This window comes from Eulemur rufifrons, chromosome 29 (genome assembly GCF_041146395.1).
Source record: "Eulemur rufifrons isolate Redbay chromosome 29, OSU_ERuf_1, whole genome shotgun sequence".
Classification (NCBI taxonomy): Eukaryota; Metazoa; Chordata; class Mammalia; order Primates; family Lemuridae; genus Eulemur; species Eulemur rufifrons.
The window spans coordinates 22,761,278-22,780,496 of NC_091011.1; the positions used below are offsets into that span (position 1 = coordinate 22,761,278).

General features: G+C 55.8%; 1 protein-coding gene across 4 annotated transcripts in view; it reads right to left on the bottom strand.

Annotated features, from left to right (window-relative positions):
- Positions 1 to 7,714: 7,714 nt before the first annotated feature.
- The window catches only part of ADCYAP1R1 (ADCYAP receptor type I), a 40,604-nt gene continuing 29,099 nt past the window's right edge, over positions 7,715 to 19,219 (bottom strand). For 2 of the 4 annotated variants that reach the window (XM_069461935.1, XM_069461934.1), the window contains 3 exons: positions 10,895 to 11,024; positions 9,419 to 9,460; positions 7,715 to 7,903 (listed from right to left, as the gene is read on the bottom strand). In XM_069461935.1, the coding sequence (XP_069318036.1) occupies positions 7,715 to 7,903; positions 9,419 to 9,460; positions 10,895 to 11,024 (361 nt within the window). Of the gene's footprint in view, positions 7,904 to 9,418; positions 9,461 to 10,894; positions 11,025 to 13,938; positions 14,023 to 19,219 lie in introns of all 4 variants that reach the window. The other 2 variants (XM_069461933.1, XM_069461932.1) reach the window with 2 other exon arrangements.

The window sequence follows — 19,219 nt, forward strand, 5'->3', positions numbered from 1 at the left end:
GGGTGGGGTCGCTCTATGTTCACACCAGAACTATAGCAATGGGCCATCCACACAGGGACAGTCTAACAGAGTTGGGAGGCTCAGAAGCATCTAAATTGAGTTCATTTGAGAGTGATTGACAATCAGAAATTTTAAGACCTCATTCCTTTCCCTGCCCTCCCCCCCAAAAATCTACAGCACTACTCAGAGCATTATTCACATTAAAAAGAAATTAACTAATGTAGAAGCCACCAAGGGCACAGAATTCACTCAGGAAATGCAGCCATGAGATAGCACAAAGGATGGAAGAAACCAGAAATGGTGCAGACATGCCCTCACCCCTTGAAACTAGTAGGTTTAATGGGTGGGAGAAAGTAGTTTCCCCAATTCTGTTCAAGGGACTCTTCAGAGTCATTCTGTGGTCCAGGCTGGAGACCGCAGGCCCTACTTTGTTCCCAATATTATAAAATGGGACATTTTACTGGGGCAGCCACTCAACCTATTGTTTTGCACAAGCCCAGTGGCCACCGTGGGACTGTCCAAAGATTTGGGGGGGTTGATACTATGACACAAAGTACTGTTTGCCAGTCAATATACATTCTCTCCTTCCAATGTTATCAGCACACATTTCATTGCCTGCCTTGCAGGGAGGTGTGGCCATATGACTAATGTGTTGGCCAATGAGATGTAAGCAGATATAAGACTTCTTAAAAGAGGAAGACTAAAGAAGGAGACATCTTTTGACTCCTCCCAATTCCCCCTAAGTCTAGTAACATCCAGAGCTCCAGGAGCCATGCTGGACCTCACAGTGACCTTGGGACTGGAACACACTTGCTGAGGATGGAGGAGCAGAAAGACAATTGGGTCCTTATAGAGCCCACAAAGCCATAATACCAGTTCTGGATTATCTACCTATGGACTTGATATGAGAAAAATAAACTGTCTTCTTTAAGCCACTTTTTATTGGGGTTTTTCATTATAGACCACTGAGCTCAACTGATGCAGAGATGGTCTAATACTTTGATTAAGACTAAATGAACATCTATAGGCTGATTTCCTCTGGGATCTTTTTGCCTCCTGTTCCTCAGACATTGGCCTGAGAGGAAAAGTAAATTAAAGCTCGTGTTGTTGAAATCTATGATTGTTCTCCACCTTCTGGGAAGTTAATTATTGCCCAGACCCAAGAGTCACAAACAGGGACTGTGGTGCCCAGGGACTGTCCTCAGTTAGCACCTCTAGAGCACTGGTTCTTAAACCATTGTCGCCAGACCAGAAGCAACAGCCACACCTGAGAACATTGTAGAAATGCAAATTGTCAAGCCCTACCTCAGATCTACTGGATCAGAAACTCTGGGGGTGGGTCCCACAATCTGTGTTTTAACAACCTGTCAGGTGATTCCTATACAGGCTAAAGCTTAAGAACCACTGGGTTCCCAAGAGGAAGTACTCACAGTAGCAGCAGAACAGAGCACCATCAGGAGTAGCCAGGATTCAGGGCATTCTTTCAAGGGGCTTGGGAGAACAGCGGGCTTAGCCCATCAACACTGGGGAGTGGACAGAGGAAGTGGGGTTTAATAAGTGCTCATATAGACTAAGTAGTTTGATGATCTCCACAATTGCCGAGAAGTTCAAGCCTACTATGAAATTCAAGCCTTTCAGCTTTTCTTCTGGCTCCTGACCTTTACATCTTAAATGTGACCTCTTTCTAAGAATGAAGCGCATGGAACCTCGATTCATTATAGTCACAGCAGTAAGAGTAGTATTTTTCTAAGCACTAGGGAAGTCTTCTGTGGGAGCTGCCAGCAGAGTCTGTTCAGCCTTTGAGCATAGGTTCCATTTTGGAAGCCGCTCAGGATAGCTGCTAAATGGGTCCCATGACCTAGGTTGGTGACCTCCTTTAGGATTGAAAGAAGAGGTGGGACCAGATAGGACAAAGCAGGGGAAGCCTCAGGAAGCAGAGCCAACCAGCCTCCAAGCTTGGGAGTCCCCCACTGGACACCTGGGTGCCTTCTGTGAGTGACCAATATGGCCTGTCTGGTTAGAGGCTCACATCCTACCAGGTCAGCATTCATCTTTCCATTGACTTGACTTCTTCAGAGTGGCCCACCTTAACACTGGAGGGAGCCGGCTCTGCAATGGCTGCAGACCACGGGCCTGTTGTGGTGGGCATTAATTATTCCCAGGAATTTTTTTATATACTATTGTTATGTTTAGAAACTCTCCAGACTTGTGAGCCTGACCTCCCCAAGGGAGAATCCAGAAATGTCCAGTTTCCAGTCTCCCTTATAGCTAGGACACGGCCAATCCAGTGGTGTCACATGGGACTTTGATTTGGAAGTGAGCAACTTGGGGAAGAGGCTGCAGGTTGGTCTGACGTCTTGGTGAGAACAGCAGCAAAGCCACCTGCTTTCAGGGATGGCAGTGATGGTGAGGTCGGGGCCCTGGCATGGAAGAGACGTCACTATGGCTGGCAGCAGCAACAGCGTCAGCAGTTTTGTCTTCAGTTTTGTGGCATGATATGGCTCCAGATACCTTTTTCTGGTTTTTCCAGCCTTACAAGAATTCTATGACCCGCCCAACATCTTTTTCATAAACTCCTCTTCTGACTTATCACCAAAATTATCTTCTGTAGCTAGCAACTAACCATTATGACTAATACAAAAATGGACACTGGAGTTGGGACAATCAATAGAACTTCAAGGAAATGAGGGGTACCTCGAATTGGTTACCTGGTCTGCCAGGGATTGATGGCTCAGAATATCCAGAAGTATTCGGGGATGGGACTTTAGTAGCCAAGCATACACCTGTGGCTACCTGGGAGGAAATGTCCCCCGTAGACAAGGTTTGGGGCTATCTGGTGGGTGCCCCCTGCAACCAACATGAAGGTTATAGGACACCAAAGCCTGTGGGTGAGCTGCTCCCATTTCTAGGCACCCAAGGCTTCGGGTGATCTGGAGTCCATTTAAGTTGTGTGATTCTTGCACATCCTTTTGAGGCCAAGACTTCTTTACTTTTCCAAGTCCACCCTAAGCTCATTCAGGCCCATTCTTATATCTTTCCCTTGGAATCTAAAAGGCCACTGGGCCTCATAGACTGGATTACTCTGAGATGATCAGATTTTGGCGGGAGGCCTCTCCCCTTCCACCTCCTATCCTCCCTTCCCTTTGCTTCTGCCAAGTTACAGCCACCAGGAAAAATGGTAAAACATTTATTGAGTCATCTACAGCAGTTTGACGTCCTTAAAATCTCGGACAAGGTTGTGAACACAGCATTAACGGCGGCAGCAGTGAGGTCTGTGGGGCTGATCTTCACGGTGGAGAAGACACCCAGGCTGTCCAGCTCCCTCGAGTGAGCTGGGAACCGTGTCAGGATGCCAGGGGCTGCATCACTCAAGCCCCGACAGGGGCAAAGCTACAGAAGACAGACATCAGACAGGACACACGGCTGAAAGCAGACACATGCCAGGGCCTGGAATTCAGGGAAAGAAGGAATGGGCACACGGCCCCTTTGAGGAATGTTCCAAATCCTTGAGGGATTCCCAGGGGGGTGACAAGGAAATGCTGACATCAGCCACATCTCCCCACCCAAATCCCAGGAGCAAACGGAGTCAGCTGATGAAGATAAAGCAGAAATTCTGTGTCCATCAGAGCCTCCTGGCCTCTCCCTTACCCACTATGCTGGTGGTTTTACAAATTGGGCAAAGGTTTCCCAGGAGGACTCGAAGAAGTAGAGAAACAGCAAGGAGTCCCTTTCAGGGGCCTTTACTCCGGTAACAAGCCCACATCTGTGTAGTTTCCAAAACCTTTTCACACATAAGGGCATGCCACTTCAGACTTGTCCCTGGCCTGTGGGGCTGACAGTGCAAATCGTGTTCTTTCCATTTCTCAGATTAGGAGGCAGAGGCCCAGAGAGCGTAACCCCTGGATCAGACAGCAGGTGCCCCCGTGCCACACTGACTCCACTGCTTCTCCTGCAGGCTGGAGTCCTGAACAACCTTCTGCAGCCAGAGCCCCTCTCCTGCACAGGGTGAAATGTTTACTGCATGGATGCTCTGAGGGTCACATCCCGGCTCACGTGCAGGGCTGTGCACACACTGGCAGGGCCATTTCCTCATTCAGATGTATCAAGCACACATGGCGGGCACCATGCCAGGTCCACCTGCTTTCTCAGCAGACCAATGGGAAGGTTTGACCCACAGGCCTCCAAGTTTCCTCCCAGTTCCAGTATATGGGGAATGAGTCAAGGTCAAACAGCAGACCAGCAGACTCAGGGCTCTTCCAGCTGACTTCCATGGTCCTTGGGCTTGAGCAGGGGTTTATGATGACAAAGTACTCACCGATTTCACTTTGGAGTGGCCCTTCAGGGGGCAAGGGTACTACTCAAAGGAAAAGAGAGCTGCTTTGAGCTTTCCCTTCCAGGAAGAGAGAGGGTTAGGTCAAGGAGGTGAGTTGGTACCCTCGGTGGGTGACGATGGATGCAGGTGTATTTCACACCTTGGGTTGGGCTCTAGCTCCCTGGTTCTACTACCAGGAGAACCCAGTTTGAAGGGGCTGGGGTTAGAGGAAAAAAGGAGTCACTGTAGGCCACTGGACGTATCAAGAAGGGTCACAGAACTGCCCACAGAGGTGGGGAGTGTGGCTTGGCCTGAAGCATGGCAGCAATCACAAAGCCCACAGGGCTGGGCACACCAGAAAGCCACTGAGCCACCCAAACCCAACACTCCCACCCCTCCCTGGCTCCCTGACAGCCTCAGCATCCTTGGCTTGAAATCCCAGTTCCCCCAGGACTAGAGCCCCTCACCTGGCACTGCCTGCTTGCTCCACGGCTACACAGTCATGACAGGGGAGAAGTCAGCCTCCCAGGGGCGAGTTTTGTCCTTCAGGAGAAGAACCCGCTTCCCAGGAGCGACCTCTTTCAGGCAGGGGGCTGACAGCTCTGCTCCTCCCCAGCCCCACCCTGCCGAGTCTCCCAGGCCCTCCTCACATGATAGGAGTTCTCACCCTCCCCTGGTCCAGGCAAACACCGCAGTCCTGGGCCCATTCCAAGCAGGTGGCTGGTGTTTAGACAGAGAATTCCAGAGATGCACAGGGCTATATACAAATCATCTAGGCTTATTGCACATTTTATGGATTCGAAAACAGAGGGTCAGAGAGGGATGGGTTTTACCTAGACCTCATGCTGCTGCCCCTCCGCACAGCCTGTGACTGCGAAGGCCAGAACCTCCTGGAACATTCAGAATATATGAAGTACATATGCTCACAAGACTGGCAAAAATTCATTCTGATGGAAAAACAAACCAGTCAACAAACTGGAACCCGGAACCTCTGTGAGGATGCAGGCCCAGGGCTCAGGAAGCAGCATGGTACATGGGGTTCGGGGTTGATTTTGTTTTTGCTATTTTGTGATGTCATCTCTATAAAGTCTAAGTTTCTCCTTCCACAGTGAGCAGACCTGCTGGTGGGGCAATGGTGAGGGCATGGGGTCTGTCCCCAGGGGACTGCTCCTTGGATCTGGAGGAGGCCGCCTGCCCCAGCCGGGTACCCGTGGCTGGTCTATGCATCATGCCCAAGGCACCTGTTCAAATGTCCATGGCCCGATCCTTCCTTCCAGTCCCCCAGCCTCCACTGTGGTGTCCAAATGGAAGAGACAGAAGTTCTATTTCTAAGAAAGGGAAAATGAATGGCATTCCCCCGATACATACATACACACACACCCACACACACACACCCACACCCCAAAACCTTAGATGACGCACACAATGATGCATGCCCTTTTACCTGCCTTAGCTTTGAACTGGAAAGTTACATAGCCTGGAGAAGCATTAGATGTTTCCTCGTCTCACAAATGGGGAATCTGAGGCCCAAACAGGGAGCACTGTGTCCACAGACACTGCAGTCTGAGCCCCCTGGAGCAGATTCTAGGCCTCTGAATCCCAGGCCCCCTACAAGTGTCCCAAGTGCAAGATGGCCAGGGGACACTTGTTTAGGTGATATACCTGGCTCCTGGTACAGGTGGAAGGGCCACTGCACACCCCATGGTCAGTCTGAGTCACCAAATATGTCTGGAAAAGGGCAGGTAGCTCCTTTCTCCTTCTGGCTTTGCCAAAGACCCAGGGACTGACTTTACTGACCAAGGACACAGGGCTCCTCTCTAAATTACAACTAGAGCCCTCCCCAGTCACTCTGCAGGCCTCTGCAAAAGCATTTCCCCTCATCCCCCAGGCCCCCTCCTCTTCATAAAACCAAGCGAAGCAACATTCCTGTCCACCCAGATTCCCCAAGCATTCCAGGACATGATCATGGAACAAGTCCACAAACACACGTGGACAGGAACAACACCGAGCTGGCATGGAATGAACTGGGCCCGCACAGGGGCCAGGCAGTCCAGCACTTTTCTCCCCTTCCCAACGTGCCACTGCCCTATTTTACATTCTTAGGCTGTAGCTGTGCGACTTGTGGCTGGGGAGTTAGGATGGGGGCTGGGGAGGAGCCGCCCCTATCAGCAGCAGCTTCTGCTGGTGGACATGGTGAGTGTGGCTTCTCCTCCAGACACCCTAGCAGCCCATGGTGACTCAAGGTTAAGGGCACACATAGGGAAGTCTTTGCAGAGGTCTCAGAAAGATTTCAATAGTTAAGTCCAGGCCCAAGGAGCTGGTGTCTGGGACTCCTCCTCATCGCAGGGATGGGGGGTGTCCTGGGCCCCAGACTTGGGTGCGTGGAGGTGGAAGGTGCTTCAGGATTCGCTGCCACTACAGGCAGGCGGCTGGTTCGTCCTAGTCATGGCTTTGACTTAGGGGGACCTAGGGTGACCTAGGCCCACCACAGAGAGACGGGGGGGCCTAGGTCTCTCTGTGGTGGGCGTGGTTGGGGACCAGCTCTCTGGGGCATCTAGTGGAGGCAGGAGGGGCAGAGAGGAGGCCACAGATGAGCCCTGCCCATGGGGATGGTGAAGGTCTTCTTCCATGGGTCTCCCAAACTCATTCCATCTCCTTCCCAATCACGTGCACATTTCTGGCTCTCAGCTCTTCTTGGACCAAATGAAAAGCACCAAAACTCTCCCTGACCTGCAAAACTCTCCCGCCCAAACTGAAGTCTCTGACTGCAAGAGCCTTGGAGCTGTCCCACTGCCCTGGGGTCCAGGAGCTGAGCACCTGGACACCAAGATGCCAGGTGGCCAGTGGGGAGTCACTGAAGGGCCTTCTGGCCACCCAAGCTGGACCTCTGGTGGGCCTCAGGGACTGGGCCCAGACCTGGAAGGGCCCTACAGTGGTGCGTAGACTCGGGGAGTCCATATCCAAAGTCACACAATGCCAGGGCTGTTGGGGCAGGCACCATCCCAGCCTCCCAAAGTAAGGTCTCTTCAGCCTTAGCTCACAAGGCCTCACGCCTGGGGTTAGGCCATCACTGAGGCTGGCCGAGACGCAGTGGGGTGGAGCTGAGGCCTGGCTTGAGGGAAGCAGGGACAAGGGGGGAAAGGGGGAAGGAATGGGACAACTTTCCCAAATTCAAGGAGTATTTACATGTCTGGGTCAGGGCCCGGGGGACCATGGTGGGTGGGGCCAGTACCAAAACGGGGAGGGGCAGTACAGTCTGCCCTGCCTCCATCTTCCCCCTGGGCAGTCAAGCGTCCAGTCCAGGGCCCGCCCGAGGGGAGGGAAGAGGCGCGAACATGCGAGGGCCGGCACCTGCCCACGGCCCCAGCCTGTGGATGCAGGAGAGGAGGAGGGGAGGGCGGCTCAGGTGGCCAGGTTGTCGGCTGGGAGGCCGGACATGCGGATCTGGGAGCTGCTCTTGCTCAGGATGGAGAGCTGGGTGCCCCCGTTCACCCCACTGCTGGCCAGGGACGGGTGTCGGTGCTTGAAGTCCACGGCAAAGTAGCGGTTCACCTTCCAGCTCCGCCACTTCCGCTTGATCTCCGCCTGCACCTGCAGGGGGCAACTTGGGCGGTCACGTCTGGGTGGACATCCTCTCCTGCCTCCAGGCCCTGTCCTGGCCTGGGCCCTTCCCAGCCTGGCACTGCCCCCTCCAGCGCCCTCCCTACTGCCCTGTCACAGCCTGCAGCCCTTGAGGTGTCCAGAGGGGCCTCTACCAGCCGTAGGCAGGAATGCCTCTGGGAGCTGACCTGAACAGCCCTTTCCCCCTCGCTGGTCACTGAGCAAGGCCCGCTAAGGGCCTCCTGTTGCCTGTGGGTCAGAGACTGGTCTATCAACTCGCTCAGGAAAACTTTAACAAGCAGGCAGGTCAGGGGAAGGACCTGTGAAGTCACCTGAGGAGCCATGAAAACTCCAGATGCCCAGACCATACCCCAGAACAATTACATCAAAATCTCTGGGTAAGACCCAGTTATCTATATTTTTTAAAGTTTCCCAGGTGATCCCAATGTGCAGTAGGGTTGAGAACCACTAAATAATGCACTCCCTGGGATAACACCCCCATGCAGCTCTTAGCATGGTAAGCAGGGGCCATGCCTAGTCTCAGCCTCCACATGCCTTCTTAGCCAAGCTCCTTTGTGCAGTGTACAAACTGCACAACTGGAAGGGGTACCCAAACCCACTCTCTCCAGTTCTATCTCCCACTCTCTGGACAAGCTACACATACTCCCAATTCTTGGCTCTCCCAGCCACTGCCTGCATGGCCCTCTCTGCCTCTCCTTATCTGTCCTAATCTGACCCTTCTATAGGTTTTCTGTCTTGGTGACCACAGAGCCCAATCTTTTGTTTCTTGGATGCAAAAAAGGGGAGGAGTCTGCCAAGGTCACAAGGTCATGCAGCGAAGGCCCCAGTGCTGGTGCCAAGATAACTGCCCAGTCTCAAACCCATCCCACCCATCCTGTCCCCACCCCGGCCCTGGCACCTCTGTTCTGGGCTCTGCTCAAAAGCATCACCCCAACAGGATAGAGAGGGAGCCCCCAAACCACAGTTCTGGAAATGGAGGATTACTAGAAGGCTCCAGGTCTCTCCCTGTGGTCTATTCCAAATCGTCAGTCCCCATTTTACCAGGGGACACTCTGGGCTGCTGGGGGCAGCAGTGAAGGCTGGGCAGCTCCTGGCTCAGCAGCTCTGCCCAGCACAGCCGCATGTCCTGTAGGTACCATGTCCCATGCCTTGCCCTTCCTCACTGTCACCTCCTCCTCACTAAGGAGCATCCTGCAGACAGAGCCCTCCCAGGGAGATCTGTGCTCACAGAGCTGACGCCTTTATCAGGTGGAGCTCCGCTCTTCAGGTGGGGCCTTCGCTGCACAGCTGGCCAAGTGGGAGAGATTCTGGCACAGGGTGGAGGGTGTCAGGAGACCCCGGCACCACCAGATGCTGCCAGTCATGTGACCAGTCCCCTCCTCTCGTGCTGGTAGCCTGGCAGAGCCCTGGCCTGGGGGCTCAGCCCTGTGAGGCCAGCGAGCACCCCCTGCCCTGCTGTGAGAAGCCAGAGAGCCAGGGCCTTACCTCCCCATTCAGAAAACAGTAGAGGACAGCCACCACGAAGCCCTGGAGAGAGAAAGAATCAATCTGAGAATGCTGCGTGGGACATGGGAGGATGACACCAGGAAGCAGAAAAATACCGTGACCTGGATGGGGTACCTGCCCAGGGACCTGGGGTGAGAGGGGGCCAGCTCTGCTCCAAGACGGGCACACCCACAAAGCCAAGTGGCTGGAGGGCGAGTCCTCTCCCACTGATACACTCTGGCTTAGGTGTCACATGCCCTTAGTCAAACCCTTCCCATTCCCCAAAGGCCAGCTTTATCCCACTTCCTACAAGAAGCCTTCCCTGAATGTTCTAGAATGTTCTCTGGGCTCCCAATGTGCCTGGAGGCCCCTGAGGGCAGGACCCCTTCAGGACAGAAGAGACCTTCACCTCCCCACGCTGCCCTTGCCTGGCCAGGGACTGTGGCACACAGCAGCGCAGACCACGACACGGAGTAAATACACGGCAGAGGACGTGCTCAGCTATTCTACAGATATTCTTCACAGCTTCGCCAAACAAATCAGCAGCATTTTCCTAAATGTTGTAAATCAGTTCTTTGCAATCCCTGTGCCCTGCGCTGTCACTTGAAGTGACCCAGAGGAATGATGGCTTAAAGCCCCCAGAATTCACCAATGAGCAGAGACAGGAGCCCTGGGCTCTGACTCCCGGGCAGGGTTTGTATATACAATTCCCAGCCTCCCAGGCTAAGAACCTGACTCACATGAAACAGCCTTGAATTAAAATGGGTGCGGGGGGGGGGGGCAGGGAAGTCAAATCAAATGTGCAGAGTCACTTTCTGATCATCAGAATCAAACCCTAATTTAAGCAGCTGGCTTAAGGAGAAGCGCTCTGTCAAGGGAGCCACCCTGCCTTCGCTGCCCACTGCCGCTCCCTCTGCTCGTGTCCTCACTGTGGTGCACCCAGCCCTGCACTCACTCCCTGACAGCCCCATGCACCCCTTCCTTCAGGCACGGAGGTCTGGTTCCCTTCACTCTCTCATGCCCTCGCTCGCTCACTGATGCGTCTTTGCTCACACACCTGTCTAGCTCACTCAGCTCCCTGCGGCCAGGTCCTGTGCTGGGAACCCTGACTTGGGTGAGACAACTCCAGCCTCACAGGTGCGTGAACTAGCAGGACAACATCAGGATGTGGACAAACCAGGTTCTCCAGGCCACTCCACCTGCGCCCCAGGCTGATGGGAGCTGCCACCTCAGATCACTTGGGGGGCCTGGCTTAGGACACCCAGGTGCAGCGATGGCCAGACATTGGGGTGTCTTACAGGAGCCCAGTGGGAGACAGCTGACAGGGCTCTTACCGCTTGTTTCCACTCTACTGTTCTTATTTCAGAGACAGAAACAGCGAGGCCCCGAGTCTAAAGAGACCCACAACCACTGGCAGGGGAGAGGCCAGGGCCCTGTCTCCGGGTGAACTCTGCCCTCCACGTGTGCCAGGCCTACCTGGAAGGAGCCCAGCCCCAGTTCAAACACAAGTCTTTCCCTCTTGCTGAAGTTCTCTGGGGAGAAGGCGAATACCGTGTAGTGGATTCCGAACAGTGGGATGAGCAGCAGGGTGGACCGGGCCAGCCGTCTGTCAGGAGAAAGCAAGACACCTGCTCCGGGCGCTGCCAGGGCTTGGGGCCTGAGCCATGGAGGGCCGGGAGCTCGGCCCCAGCCCCTAGCCCCCCCCAGAGCTGGGGCCTGTCACAGACCCCTCAGCATTCTCTCCCAGCACAAGCGGCCTGGGAGAAATGGTGGCCGACAAGAGACTGGGCTGCCAGGACTCCCTGGGATATTGTGGGGGACGTGCCCCAGTCTGCAACCTGGGCCACCAGGACTTCCCGGGTTATTGTGGGGAGTTGGCAGGGTGCCCTTTCGGTGTCCTGCGGAACCACTAGAAAGGTGCATGTTGATTTACAGGGACCCCTTGTGTGACGCACAAAACCCTCAGGGAAAGCGAAGTCCAGGCAAAACACAGGGACAGGATGCAGAAGGCCCGAGGGAAGTGAAGGGTGCTCGAGCGAAGCAAACATCCTCCTGCTCTGGAAGGAAGCTCCTGGCCCGCAAAGAGCAGCCCCCAAAGGGCACAGAGACATCAGCTTTCCTGAGTCTGGGGCTAGCTAGAGACAGTCACCGAAAGTGATGGGAGTTGCTGATGACAGGGAGGGAAGGAGGGAGGGCACAGTGGGTGGAACACAGGAGAGACTTGGGAGGGATTCTAGGAAGGACTTACTGACTTAGGCAATCTCCAGCTGGGCAGGAGAAGCCTGCTGTCCAGGAAACTGAGTCAAAGGCACAGGAGCATGCCTGCTCTGAGGCGGGACAGGCAGGGGAGAAAGAGCCAAAGGGCCCACACTCCCCCCGAGGCAGCTCTCCCGGGGCTCTCTGCCTGCCACTGGCCAACTGTGGGGTGGGGCTGTGTTCCGAGGGTGCAGGGGCACAGGGGCCCATGTCAGGACCCCAAGGGCGTGTGCACTTGGGGGTTCTGCTCTATGGGGCGGGGCGCCCCTGGGGTTCTCCCAGAGTGGGAACCCCCTCCGCCCAGCCCTGCCCTGCAAATGCCCTCTGCCCCTCAGCGCACCCAGCCCAGCCCGTCCTGGGATCAGCCCCGCCCTCTCCCGGCAGAGCTCGGTCCTCGGGGGTGGACAGCAGGCCCGAGGGCAGCCATTTGATTCGGGGCAGCTACACCGTGTACTCCTCCCTCTGCCCCATCCAGCATTTCTGGGAGAGAATGTGCTGCTGGACGTGGGAGCTCAGCGTCTCCAGGGAAGCTGAACCTGCGGAGTCTGGGTGAGGCCCTGGCTGCCCGGCTCCTCCTGAGAGAGGAGAGGGAAGGACGGAGGCCGGAGGAGGTGAAAAAGGGGAGAAGGAGACGTGGGGGAAGGAGGAGGAGCCCGAGGAGACCTTCAGGCAGGGGAAGCTCAGCAGGAAGCAGAGGCCTGGAGCGTGGGGGGCCTGCCTGTTCCCTCCCTGCTCACAGCAGTGCGTGCCCAGGCCCCGGGGTCCCCAGACCAGAGCAGGGGCCAAGGGGATCTGAGCAGGTCCCTGCTCTCCATGCAGCTGTGGAGCTCAGTGGCCCACCCTCCCAGCCTTCCTCTGCCTCCTCTGCCTCTGCTGCCTTCGTGGCGAGCACTCGCCCTGCACGGCGCTGACGTCCAGAAACTGCCTGCTCCGTGAAGGAGACCGCGGGGTGCACGGGCCCCTCGGCGTGCTCAAAGCTGAATATACCTCCCTCGGGCTCGGGGCTTGCTCGGCCCTGGGTGCCCAGTGCCTGGCACTGGAAGGCAGCAGCGTTTGCAGAAGGAATGAGAGTTAGAAAAGCAGAGAAAGTGGCCAGAAATGCACACACACGGACGTCTTGGGGACTCCTCGGTGGCCCTACCTGTAAGACCTGTGCTTTAAAAGAGATGTTTACCAAAGGCACTGGGAAGGGAAGCCAGCCCTGGAACATGCCTGCGGCCCCCGCCCTCCTCCTTCTGGCCCCCTTCCTACAGAAAGGTCCGTTTCCAGGTACTTGTCCCCTCAGTCTGAAAAGGGCCCTGGAAACCGAGACATCAAACCTCTCCAGCTTCCGTGGTGGCACGAGACGGGACGGGTTCAGAGTGTGAGGAACAGCGGCCCTTCAGGGCAGGCTCAGCCCTCCCCAGACACGGGCGGGTGCATGACAACAGTGAGGCAGCCCACAGTGCAGCCTGGGGGCAACACCTTCCTCCCCGCAGCCCCGCACAGCCCGGCACAGCCCAGCACAGTCAGGGACCCCTGCCAGGGACCCAGGGCACCCCAGTGGCCCCTCTGGCAGACGGAGCAGTGAGGACAAAGAAGGAGGTCTCTAGAGCCCAGGGCTCTGGGACTTGCATCTTTCCAGGCTGACCTAGGATGGGAGCATAAGATGTGGGCCCCACGCTATGATCGGATTAACCCAGAGAGACAGCAACACAGGGCCTAGGCCTCTGTCCTCCTGCCCCCAGGAGCCACCAATGGGCAGAAGAGTCCTAAAATACCAAGAACTCCCAGCGCCAGAGCTGCCCCAATCCCAGTGGGCCGCCCGGGAGGCAGTGGCGCGCCACTGGGAGGTATGTCCAAGTTGAGGCTGATATTCTAGCCAGAGAATATTCTAGCCAGTCTATGTGAACTTGAGCTCTAAGACTCTTAGAAGTAATTCGGCATTTGCAAAGGCCGAAGCCCAGAGCAGTGGTGGACTGGGGAAGGCTACACATGAGGCGGCAGCAGCAGAGACCACAGAGCTGCTTCCCGGTCAGCGAGGGCCAAGCCCCGGACGCTCCCGCGATGGCCACAGCCCCGTCCCCATGCCCTGCCCTCCCCCACAAGGCTGCAGAGAACTCACAAGACACACAGACGTCAACATGCAACAGCCGGGGACGGGGAACGGGGCGGGGCTGGGAGGCACAGGCTGGCCCTCCACTCTCCTCCAGCAGCGGCGGTGGCAGCATGCGTCCCCCTCCCCTCCAGGACTCCGGGCCACAGCCACGGCCAGGCACACTTACAGAGTAATGGTGGACAGTTCTGACATCTTGCAAGAGTGCTGCTGAGCGCGCTGTGGCTTGCAGTAGCATTTCTGCACGCAGCTGCTGGGTGTGACAAGATTAGCACTTCTGTCAGCTGGGGGCTTCGGGCAGTGAAGAGACTGAGGTGGGGCGCAGGGCAACCCAGATCACAGGGAGGGCGGAGGACAGAGGGGGTGGACACAGGGCCGGGGCGGCAGAGGAGAATGAGGAAGCCGAGCGCTGAGACACGGGCAGCTCTGGACAGAGAAATGTGCGCCTATGCGTGGGCATCCGTGTGCACGGCCACACACGCACACACACCCAGCGCTCACGCTGGGACCATTTAGGGGAAAGGTGCGTGTTCCTTCGGAAGGTGGTGGGGCCGGGGCTGGGTCTAGCACAGGAAGCCAGTGGCTTCTCCAAAGTCAGCTCCAAGTTCAGAGCACGGCCTTGTTGAGGTCACTCAGCGAGACTGTGGACCTCACACACTGCCTTGAATCAGGTCGGTGCTGGGCTTGGCTGTGAAGGTCGACTTGGGCATCCACTGGTCCCTCTTCCCTCCCATGCCCCTGCGCTCGCAGCTTCCGCTCACCGCACAGCGCCCCCATACGTCAGCATCAGCCCACACAGGGGAGCAGAGATAGGTTGAATTACACGAATTGTTAATTCGTCTAGACCTGCACTATCCAATATGATAGCCACTCCCATATGTGGTTATTTGAATTAAAATTATGCAAATTAAAAATCCACTTCCTCAGTTGTCCTGGCCACATTTTAAGAGTTCGACAGCCACATGTAGGCAGTGGTTACCATATTGGGCATTTCCGTCAGGGTGGAGCATTCTGGTGGACAGCGCGGGGCTGGACTTCTTGATAAAAGTTCAACAGACAGGGGCTGGGGCTGAGAGGAGCACGCTGGGTCCTGCCCACGGCCTGCAGAGAGAAGTCACCCCAAGGAGGGCTAGCGCTACACTCCCTGGGCGGGCCCGGGGCTTCCGTCTCTCAGAGAGGTCTCAGGCTGCGTCTCCACCTCCCCAGCCCTGCCTGGCCCTGCTTGGGCTCCGACTGGCACGAGCCACGGACACGTCCTTCTCTGACAGATGCATTAAAAGCTGTGTCATCCTGTCACCCTGCAAAAGAGATGTTACTTCATCTCCTTGGGTGCTATGTGGTGTTGAGGCTCCGGGCGCTGGCCAGTGAATTAATAAATTGCATGAGGCAAATAAGGACAGAAACATACACACGACAGACCAGACCTTGGCATTCACGGATTTGCCTCTGGTGCTCCCGGCTCTTTGCAAGTGAGTCTGAAGCACCTGCCGGGTGGTCACACGTCATTTTGCTGAGGCAGGAAGTTGTATTAATAGCACACACTTCCAAGATGGGGCAAGTCCAGGCCTGCCCAGCATCTGTGCCTTGTGAGGTTTGGGGTTCTCATTTAATAAACAGCTTCTTCCAATTTCCCACCACACTTCCGGGTGGGCACGGGGAGCCCCATTTTCCAGAACGGGAAGGCTGAGGCTGGGTTTCATGCTTGGCTACTCAAGCTGTGGTTCTCAGACCATCAGCACCAGCACCACCTGAGAGCTTCTGAGAAATGCAGATTCTCAGGTGCCACCCCAGGCCCTGGCTGGGAATCTGCATTTTAGCAAGATCCCCAGGGGCTCTAGGTGCACATCAAAGCTTGAGAAGCACTGTTATGTGTATTCATGTATTGGAGAAGGTCCATGAGTCCTTAGTGAATGTCAAAGGTCTGTTTTATACACATACAAAGAGACAGACAGACTCAAATAAGCATGTTTTTCTCAATACTTAAAAGAGCTTAACTGGGTATACAGGAATGGTAGCTATTCTATTCTTCAAGTTTAATATCTACCTTGCCCATACTGAAAGGTTGGTTAGTCTCTCCAATGGCCAGTGACCCCTCACACCTTGGCCTGGGGCAACTACAGAAACCAGGGTCCAGGAGACCCCCCAGCTTCAGCTGTTGCCTCCTATGCACCAACCTTAAACCCTCACCCCAAATTCTAAAGCTTCAGCTATTCTCTTCTGCAAACCCTCCTTCTTCAGTTCCAAAACTGTCCTTGCCCTTCTTGGCCCCTAGATGTTTCTAAAGTAAACACAGACTCCTCTGAATTTTCAAAAGATTTCTCGAGAGTACCCTAAAGACCACTTAGTGACAAGTTAGCTGGGAATTCTGCGCCTGGTGCAGGTGTGTGGCTCCGACAGGGAGGGAGTGGAGGGCAGATCAAAGGGCAGTGCAGGGAGGGCTGACCCTGGGGGGCTCTCAGGGGACATGGGTCTAGGGGAAAGGCCTTCTCCACACCCTCAATGACTCTATGCAAAAGGACTCTCTGAAAAGAAAGAGGACAGGGTGGCAAGAAAGCCAGAGACAAGGGTAGGAGAAAGAAAGAAATCTCTGAAAAGTAGGACAATTAGTGAAAAGGGAAAAGGAGTTTAATCAAGAGGAAGAGATGAAGCTAGGCTAGCTGGTGAGATAAATTCTGAGTTGGATTCAAGGGAGGAGAAGAAACTCGGATGAAGGTGCTGGGTGGGGCCTGTCTGGAGAGCAGCAGCAGCCTGAATCAGAAGGCGGGAGACCCCACCTCGGGTGCAGGGCCCAGGCCCAGGGATGCCAGCTGGGGAGGCTTGGCCTGCAGGCCTGGCTCTGCCACGGTGCCACTGTGTCCACAGGAAGGTCCCAGCCATCTCCAGGTCTCAGCACCCACATCTATCACCCAGAGATCCAGCACATGGTTTCTACGGTGGCCTTTGTGTGCAGGGCTGCCTGGGCTGCAGCCCAAGGAAATGCCCAGCAGGACACTAGACAGACACCTGAGGGGAGGTTTTGAGCAGGCAGCACCCCTGTCTTCTGCACCTCTATGATCCTAGGGATCGGCGTAGCGCTGGATTCTGGCAGTCCACAGAATGTGGTGGAGTGGGCTAAACACGCTTCACAGGGTCCCTCCTGATGCTAAGATGCTGTGCACACCCAGAGTCCCACCCAGTCCCCAGAAGTGCTCCCCACCATGCTGGCACCCCAGCTAGCTCAGCTCAGCAGATCTTGGAGCTTCCCTGCCCACTACACCTCCTCCCTTGCTACGAGGGTGAGCCAACCCTCCGTGCTCCCTGCCAGCCTGGAAGGGCCCCGCGGGGAAGTCGGGGCACCTGAGCTCAAGGCTTTGTTTGGCCACTGACTTGCTGGGTGATCTTAGGTGATGCCACTCTCCTTCTCTGGGCCTCAGTTTCTACATCTGCAAAATGAGGTAACAATTCAATTCCCTGCTGCTGACCCCTACCAGGAACTGTGAGGATTGGGTGCTCCTGGGCAGGGCAGGAGGTGCTTTGGAAGTGGAAGATGGAGCCCAGGTGAACCGGAAGCCTCTGGCTGTGGGGAGAAGTCCCTGTGCTGAAAGCTTCCTGGCTGCACTTCTGCCCAGCCGCAGCAGAGCCTGCCCTCAGAGGGGTGTGCCACCCTCCCCTGCGGGGCCGAGGAGAGCCCAATAGGGGTGCCAATGGGTTCCCTCCTCCACCCTAGACCCGGGACACAGCTTCCAATGCCCACCTCCTGCTGGTGGGGGGAGGCCACTGGGAACAACACCAGTTCACTCCAGGGCGGGGGCTGAGGCTCTCCCACACAGTCAGGGTCTCCCCTGGAAACCTCGCCCCCTCCTCTTTCTGCACCAGTAGGCTGCTCACAGAAGTAAACTCTGGTCCCCAGGCAAAGGCAGGCTACCCCTGCCCCAGGCTGAATGTTGACCCCAGACCGGGACCCTAACCCCTGCCCCAGACCAAGTCGACCCTAAGTGCATGCTGAACCTGGACCCAGTCCCTGCCTCCCTCCCTGGCCGCTGCCCAAGTCCTGACCCAGCCACTCATTCTGCCAGGAGCACCAGGTCGGAGAGTGCGGGCGGCTCAGGGCAACCGTCACCCTGCGGGGGCCCCAGACCCCAACAGGCCCTTCTGAGGCCGGGTCAGGAGCACCGTCTCGGTCTACAGAGGACAAACCCTTGTCATCTGAGTAACTGGAACCAACCTACAGGAAAGGGAGTGAATGCTGGTCTGAGGGCACAGGCAGGGGGTCCTCTTGGGCTTTCTTGGGGGCTCCCAGGCTTAAAATTGTTCTGGAAACAGAGGAAAAAAATCAGACAACTGTTGTGGGCAGATCTAAAGGGGCTTCTCAGCCCCACACACGAACTCTGGCGCCCAGGGAAACTCCGGCACAGCCCTGGAATCTCCCTCTCCCACCAGCCCGGCCCTCTCCACCACCCCCTGCCCAGCATTCTCCCCTCCTCCCAGTGCAGCCCCCTCCCAGCTCCAAGCCAGCTCCTGCTCCAAGCACTCTGGCCTGGGGGCACTTTTGCACACGGCTGGAACCCACAGGGGACTCTTCTTCCATGAAGCCTTATTTTGTGCCCTTGCTTAACACTCTCTTCCCATCTGTAAGTCCCCTGAGGACAGAGATGCTGGCGTGGCCGGGTGCGGAGTGAAGAGCCTGCCTGCGTCAGAGCCACGGCTTTATTCCTTCCTGCAGGATTCACAGCCCTGGTAACCAGCTCCCTCCGCTGCAAAATGGGGATTCCAGCTGACAACTGCTTACCTATCCCACCAGATGCACTGGGTGTTTGTGAGCATTAAATGTGCATGGGCAGAGCTGTAAGTGTTTTACGTGCTCTGCAGTTCCTAGCAGCAGCGGCAGCTGGATTTTCACTCACATTCACCAGCAGGGTCTCCTTGACCCTGGAAGCACGCAAAAGCGTTGCTGAATTGAATGGGATCGAGCTGACCTTTGCCCAGTGCCAGCACTCCCCCTTGGCTTGCAGACCTCATCCACCTGAGTTCTTAATCTTAGGGGCTCAAGACCAGCAGACGTTTAGCTTTCTCTAAAACAAGGATTTGCTGAGATTACAAGGGGATTTTTTACACTATAGAAGTAAACCAACTAGCTGGTTCTTTAAATGTCCTGGATTAATGTGGTACCTAAATGGATAGACTATGTGCTAATTACCAATGGTTCTTATCCATGGAAGGCCTGGCAGGGCTCCTGGCTCCTGGTCCACATAAAACCCTGGCCTGCGGTTCCTTCCCCCCACACCCTGGGGGTTCTTGCTGCCTGGGGCAGAACGTCTGGGCTGCCAAAGTGTGTTCAGAGTGGAGCAGGGGTCAGTGTCCTTATTTAGGCTCAGGCTGAGCCCCTGCATGTGTCCCTACCCAGGCAGAGCGAGGGGAAGCTGAGAGGACCCCCCAGAGAAGAAGTCCTGGGAGATCTCAGAAGAAGAAAC